The sequence below is a fragment of the Oncorhynchus gorbuscha genome, linkage group LG15 (assembly GCF_021184085.1).
Source record: "Oncorhynchus gorbuscha isolate QuinsamMale2020 ecotype Even-year linkage group LG15, OgorEven_v1.0, whole genome shotgun sequence".
Lineage (NCBI taxonomy): Eukaryota > Metazoa > Chordata > Actinopteri > Salmoniformes > Salmonidae > Oncorhynchus > Oncorhynchus gorbuscha.
Genome location: NC_060187.1, coordinates 41120594 through 41128260, shown reverse-complemented (window position 1 = coordinate 41128260; position 7667 = coordinate 41120594). Strand labels below are relative to the sequence as shown.

Here is a 7667-nt window from a genome sequence, read left to right as displayed (position 1 = left end):
CATCTTAATGGGTGGGACATTGACTGCAAACGCACAATCAGCTGCCTTTTCTATTTTGATTGACAGTGGGGAAGTCGCGCTTCCGGAGCCACGACTGCTGTCAAGAGTGACATGTTGTTTGTCCAATCACTGGTCCAGTATAAATCGAAAAAGAAGTGACATATCCAAATATTTTTTCAACTAACCATATCTCTTTACACAGCTGCCGGGCGGGATTTCCGCAATAGCTAATAACATGGCGAAGACTTACGATTACTTGTTCAAATTACTGTTAATCGGCGATTCTGGCGTCGGAAAGACTTGTGTGTTGTTCAGATTTTCAGAAGATGCGTTTAACTCAACGTTTATCTCGACAATAGGTATGTACATTTCGTAAGTTTTGTGGTTCGAAAAGTTATGCAGGAGGAGGGGTAAGCTAGCTCTCGACCCCAACTAGCAATATTGGTGGTGAGCGCCCATCCTGTCATACTAACGCTAGCTAACTAGAGCTTGTTTAGTTAGCATTTAGTTCTCCAGCCAGGAAACAACCGGCTTGTTTACAGGGCTCGCTTCACAATAAAACCAGCACTTCAGCTTCCCCGGCATACCTCAAGTTGAAATGTTCATGATATTTTTTTAGCTGGCGACGTCACCAGCTGACTCCTTAGCTATCTAGCTAACGTTAGCTGTCAGGTGAGCAAGTAAACTACCCTGACTAAGTAACTACACAATATATATATATACAAAAGTATGTGGACACCAGTTCAAATGAGTGGATTCCGCTATTTCAGCCACACCCGTTGCTGACAGGTGTATAAAATCGAGCTCACAGCCTTGCAATCTCCATAGACAAACATTGGCAGTAGAATGACCTTACTGAACCTGGCACCGTCATAGGATGCCACCTTAACAACAAGTCAGTTTGTCAAATGTCTGCTCTGCTAGAGCTGCCCCGTTCAACTATGTGCTGTTATTGTGAAGGGGAAACATCTAGGAGCAACAACGGCTCAGCTATGAAGTAAGTAGGCCACACAAGCTCAGTGCTTAAATCGTCTGTCCTTGGTTGCAACGCTCACTATTGCTACTGAGTTCCAAACTGCCAACACAATAAATGTTCTTTGGGAGCTTCATGAATTTATTTTTTATTTTTATCATGGCCGAACTGCCATACACAAGCCTAAGATCACCATGCACAATGCCAAGCTTCGGCTGGAGTGGTGTAAAGCTCGCCCCAATTGAACTCTGGAGCAGTGGAAAAGTGTTCTCTGGAGTGGTCAGTCACACCATCTGGGTTTAGCGGATGCCAGGAGAACACTACTTGCCCCAATGCATAGTGTCAATTGTAAAGTTAGGTGGAGGCGGAATAATGTTTTTTATGATTTGGGCTAGTCCCCTTATTTGCAGAGAAGGGAAATCGTAACGCTACAGCATACAAGGACATTGTAGACCATTATGTGCTTCCAACTTTGTGGCAACAGTTTGAGGTAGGCCCTTTACTGTTTTTGCATGACAATGCCCCTGTGCACAAACAGATGGTTTGTCGAGATCGGTGTGGAAGAACTTGACTGGCCTGCACAGAGCCCTGACCTTAACCCCATCAAACACCTTTGGGATGAATTCAAACTTTGACTGCGAGCCAGGCCTAATCGCCCAACATCAGTCCCCGGTCTCACTAATGCTCTTGTGGCTGAATGGAAGCAAGTCAACGCAGCAATGTTCCAACATCTAGTGGAAAGCCTTCCCAGAAGAGTGGAGGCTGTTATTACAGCAATGGGGGAACCAACTCCATATTAATGCCCATGATTTTAGAATGAGATGTTCGAGCAGGTGTCTGTTTTTAATAGAGTCGCACACTACATGTATAAACTCCCAGTAATTTATTGGGTAAACCTGATGAGCATGTGTCCACATACTTTTGGTCATATTGTGTATTCTAGCTAGCTAATCTAGCAGTGATGTTCATACACAGCAAGAAGTCCAATTTTAGCTGAGTTGCATTACAGAAAGGTTAGCTCGGAGGTGAGGTCTCCCCTGAAGTTTTGCAGCAATTTACATTTCCTGTGTGTGGCTTGCAACATCATCTAAAAAAATGGGCCTCCCTAGCCAGACCCCAGCCACTCTGGACTTGGTGTCATGCAAATAAGTACTTGCTAGCTTCCGAGTAAATGTTGAATGCAGTCTGCTTTTGCCACTTGTGCATAAACAGTGCTGTACATCAACGTCAAATGGTTGTTTCAAAAATCTTTTGTCATTTGCAACTCCGAGACGACCGTGAAATGTACATCTATTTTAGGTGGGTAGAAGTGCAAGAATTGTCTCACTCTTGCTAATGCTAGTCCTCTTTGCCTTTTTAGGTATTGATTTCAAAATTAGAACAATAGAACTAGACGGGAAGAAGATCAAGCTACAGATATGGTAAGACAGCCCTTTGACTTCTTCACACAGTGTCTTAAATTATGTATTAGAAAGAGCACCTTGGGAATGCTCACAATTGGCCTATAATTCAACAAGTGGGTTGATTCAGGGACAGGAATGAAAGGCTCTCATTGTGTTGTTCTCTTACCAGGGACACAGCTGGCCAGGAGCGGTTTCGAACAATCACAACGGCATATTACAGAGGAGCCATGGTCAGTTGCCTTGCTTCACTATGTCACTCTCACAATGTCAGAAATGTACTAAGCATATGCCTAGCTAGCTAAGAACTTAGTTTGAATAAAAAAACATTTTTTAAATAAATCATATTCGGAGACGTTCATGGCGATCAGTGCATCAACTAATAGATTCCAAACTAGTTTGAGCCGCTCCCTTTTTAGAGTTGTAAATGAAGCAGTACATACCTGAGATCATCCATGGGAGGTGGGTACAATCACCCTGGAATCCTGTTTAGGCCCTTCATAACAATTCGCTATCCTCCCAAGTGTACAGGTTTCTCAAGTTTAACAGGATGCTAATATCTGACATGCCTCTGTTTTAAATTGGTTGTTTGTTTTTTCTTCCTCCCCAGGGCATCATGTTAGTCTTCGACATCACCAACGAGAAGTCATTTGAAAACATCAAGAACTGGATAAGGAATATAGAGGAGGTAGTCGTCAGAAATTGTAACATTTACATCTCTGCAGGAGAACAGAAGTTAGTGAAATTGAATGCGTTGCATTGCTCTATAAATGCTATGGATGACTTATCCTCTCTTCCTGTCTAGCATGCCTCTGCAGATGTCGAGAAGATGGTGCTGGGCAACAAGTGTGACGTCAATGACAAGCGACAGGTGTCCAAAGACAGAGGGGAGAAGGTGGGTGATCACTGACCAGTAGATGAAAAGTATATCATAAACTAAATAACTCATAATAGTGTCTATAGAGTAGATGTCGATTTCTGATTGTGATACTGTCCATGTAGCCACTCAAGGGCACCTGATCCACACAAACTTACATTAAAACGCTGCATGTAAGCTCACGGGATCAGGTGGCTTTGCGAGGCAACATGGACAGTACAATAAGAAATCTACATGTTGACTGAGGTTTTTTGTGTGTGTCCCTCTTATCTCCTGTTGGCAGTTAGCGTTGGAGTACGGTATTAAGTTTATGGAGACCAGTGCAAAGGCCAACATCAACGTGGAGAATGTGAGTTGCAGTGGGGTAAAATTTGATAAGACTATGCAATTAATATGATCAAAGTCTATTAAACCAAATGCCTGACTCGATTTAACATTATAGTAAAACCATGTGCAATTATGTGTTTAGCTGACTAAGATCAAGGAATGGTCATGAGAAGAGAATATCAAAGCAAGTATTATTTAATAACTCTGTTAAATGAATGGATTCACATTAGAGGTCTTCACGGGTCCAAGTCCGAAATGGATCTGGGCTTTCCCGCCCAGACCCGATATGAATTTATTATTTTATTTTTTTAATATTGTGACTCATTCCAAACGAACGCGAGGACAACTAGACCCATTCCGTGTCGACCTGGTTGGCTCCAGACCCGGTCCGATCCGAGTGAGGGAAACAGCAGAAAATGATTTTTACAAGCTACTCTATTAACCGGAGCTAAAGCGTAAGAGGGAGAGAGAGGTGCTGCTTTAGCAGGTGGGGGAGGGGCCGAACTGTGAGTGAGTGACACGGGGAGGAAGAGATGGCAACCAACCAAGACGACTCGCACCATAGTAGACTAATGGCTGCCGTAGCTAACTTATTTATCGTCACATATCATTATGTAGTACCTGTCTTGACTGCGTCAAACCGGGAGAAGCCAATTAAGCTCGCTAGCTATGCTAATTGCAGTTTCTCATCCTACAGTTAGAAATAACAACTCCATTCAGAATATTAAGTAGCAGCCTAGCTGTTTACTCTTGGTCATTGTAGCCTATCCTCCTTTAACATTTAATTACATCATTTTAATTACATCTTCCATTGAGTAGATGTCTCCTAACTTTAGACATACACAGAGGCTCTATGACTAGCTTATTGCTGCTTTGATGGCTTATGATAGGCCAAAAACAAGCTACACGTGCCATGCTCCACTCTCGTGAAAAGCAAGAGTAGCAGCATAAATTATTAAAATCTTTCTCTCTCTCTCTACTGCAGCAGTTGCGTTCGGATCCGTACCAGCCCTTACACATACCCGTGACGATCTGACCCGTGACTTTATTTAGAATTCTGGATCCAGACCCACTCGAGTCCCGGTTTGGGTCTTGTGTATTCGGATACAAGTGGATCCATGAAGACCTCTAATTCACACACAAGTCATAATATTAAGGTTAACTTACAAGACCAAGCATGAACGAAGAGATGCCTACTAGGCCAGTGTCTGAGGAAATATCATACAACCATTATCCAATGGACTGCATGCAGGATAAGAGGAAGAACAGAACTTCATTTCAAACATCTGAAGGTGTAAAACCAACCACCATTGACCAATCATATGATACAAAGTTTACAGTAACCTGATCACCCATAGGGTGTCACAGCATCTAAAGGCTTGTGTGAGGGGTGAGACCAATGCAAATAAGACAGAATTCCTGAAGACAAACTCTGATTCATCTATAGTCATTTAAAGTTCACCCTGTACAAATACAAGTTACCACAGAGATTATACATCCATATAGACAGCTTCATTTGCCGTACAGCCCCAGGTGACAGCGAGCACACCGTTTAGGGCCAAGCCTACAGAGTTGACTCATTCCAAGCAGTTCTAAAAACAATGGGAGTACAGTAAAGTTGTGACATTAGTGAAAGACAATGCACATTGTTTTGTCTCTTTTGATTTGATCTCTATTTGCCCTGTTTTTTTTCCCCCTGACATTTTCAGGCATTTATGACCCTTGCCAGAGACATCAAGGCGAAAATGGACAAGAAACTGGTAAGTGTGTGTAGCATGTGCACATCTATTTCAATGGGCTATAATGTGTGTTCCCTCTGACTTACACTCAGTGTATGTGTGTTCCAGGAGGGCAACAGTCCTCAGGGCAGCAGTCAGGGGGTGAAGATCACAGAGCAGCCCAAGAAGAGCAGTTTCTTCCGCTGCACCCTCCTGTGAGGACCACGGCCTTCTCATTGTCCACAGCTGGACAGAACTGGACTGAGCTTGCTCAGAGCTCTCCTCTCTTTAGCCCTGTTCTCATCCCTTTCTCATTCCCCATATCCCAGGCCTCTGGGTTTTGAGCTTTTTTTTCTGATTCACCATGTGTCCCCCAGTTTAAAAACGGATGTATTCATTGGTCAGGCGGATCAATCAGTTGCTCAATCAGGGTTGTTAGATGGAGATCTCTATACCGGGCACTCCTCATGCTCTTATATCGTTTCTCATAATTACACTTAGGCTTCTGCTCCTCCTCTCTTTGTCTTATGCAACTGGTATTGTTACAGGTACTTCATGTTGCTATGTGGTTGCACTGCTGCCAAAGTTGATGCTTAGTGAGTTTTTTTCTTTTCTTCTCAACATGAATTAACCTTAAAAGCAGTGGCTTATTTCCATGATAAGACTAGTTAACCATCATATACATCTGACGTCTTCTGTCAGAGTTGCCTTCTATGTCATCTAGCTACTACTATGGAGATCTATGCGTCCCTGTTTTTTCCTTTCTCAAATGATAGTGATTCTCTCTTCTACCTTGACATTACTCATTTGCCATCCAAGAAAGGACACTTATGTTCTTAAGATAATACCTAGAAAAATTCTGAAGTCTTACCATGTTAATAGTGAAGACGTGTGAGGTGAGGACAGTGGGAAGGTAGGCCCCTAAATGGCAGGCAATCCAAGAAATAAGATGAGTAGGTGGCCAGTACGTTGTAATAAACTTTTCTGATCTGTTAACAGAAAATATACATATTGGAGCAGATCGGCATTGTACTTGAGGATGCACAACTGCAATGCATTTTGACGCTGACTGTAGAGAAGTCAAAACGCGTTGCAGTTGTGTCTCCTCATGTACATTGCCGATCTGCTCCAATATGTATATATTTCTGTTAACAGTTCACTGAAATGTATTGCAACGTACTGGCTGCCTAATCATGATTTTTTTTTTTTCAATAGTGGACATTCCATCTTAGACATACCTAAAAAATAAAATAAAAAGAACTGTGTTCATCATTTTACATGTACTCTATCGTTATGCAGTTCCAATTTGTTTCCTACGCAAGGTTTATCAACCATATTTGAGTGGTAAAACAATTCTGTGCCGATATCTGCACATTTTGATTGCACTTTAGTAATGAAATTGGCTTCACTGCTTAACATTTGCAAAAGCATGTCTTATTCTGTTAGCTTGTATAGGAATATGTCAGTGTTCTTTAGAACTATTACATTCCGGAACTTCCAGTGGCTGTCAGTTGAAATCTGTTCCACAGTAACATCAGTCTAGATGGAGCACAATTCATTTCCTAACAATTGAGTTGCATAAATTGCCCACAACTTTGGTTTTGGCATTCGAAATGTGTTTTAATATTAAACCACTCCACAAAATGCTTTCTTTGCCCCAATTATGAATATTGTGTGTGATGTGGAGACCACTGAAACGGAGAGAAACTTTTGGGTGGTAATAATCACTTTGTCATGGATTATAATTATTTTTTAAAGTCATGTCTTGGGCAACCTTTCCAAATGCCAACCTCAACCTATTCCTTATTTGTTTACTGGTTGTTAAATTGTGATACTGTAATACCATTCGGGTTTAGTTGTGTGGCCTTTGTCTTTCTAAGCCTGTTTTAATGCTGCTGTTGTCGGTATTTGTGGCAGAAAATGAGTGACAATTGCGCAAATATTAGTCTGCCTTGTAGTTGTTTTGTAGGCCTTTTGTCCATTCCAACTAAAGTACATGTTATGGTTATAAGAACTCAATTGAGTAATGTCAACCTACTGTATTGAGAATATTTGAAATACAATATGCAATGACAGTCCATTTCACTAGAGAACCACTCCTGCAGCTTTTTTTAGTCGAGGATAGTAGCTATATGTTTTCCTAATACTTGCTGCTTTGAAACTGAAGAGACCAACATTTTGGTGTTGATAATTACTATTCATGTGCCAGTATTAAGACAATCTAATTCTGGGTGTTTTGGGTTTGATTTAATGTTGCAGTTTTACATTGAATGCATTGACATCAGTACTTTATCTAAGCACTAGGGGGCAATGTCGTGACGTGGCAATGGACTAAAATGTCACAAGCAACGAGTCAAGAGGACATTTAGTCA

At 41.6% G+C, this 7667-nt stretch overlaps 1 protein-coding gene across 1 annotated transcript; it reads left to right on the top strand.

Annotated features, from left to right (window-relative positions):
- Nucleotides 1-179: 179 nt before the first annotated feature.
- LOC123997137 (ras-related protein Rab-8A) lies at nt 180-6578 on the top strand. Its single transcript, XM_046301222.1, has 8 exons — nt 180-359; nt 2334-2394; nt 2546-2606; nt 2984-3061; nt 3179-3268; nt 3534-3599; nt 5287-5337; nt 5425-6578. The coding sequence occupies exons 1-8, from the start codon at nt 236-238 to the stop codon at nt 5512-5514; spliced, it is 621 nt and encodes a 206-aa protein (XP_046157178.1). The 5' UTR covers nt 180-235; the 3' UTR covers nt 5515-6578.
- The last annotated feature ends 1089 nt before the right edge of the window (nt 6579-7667 follow it).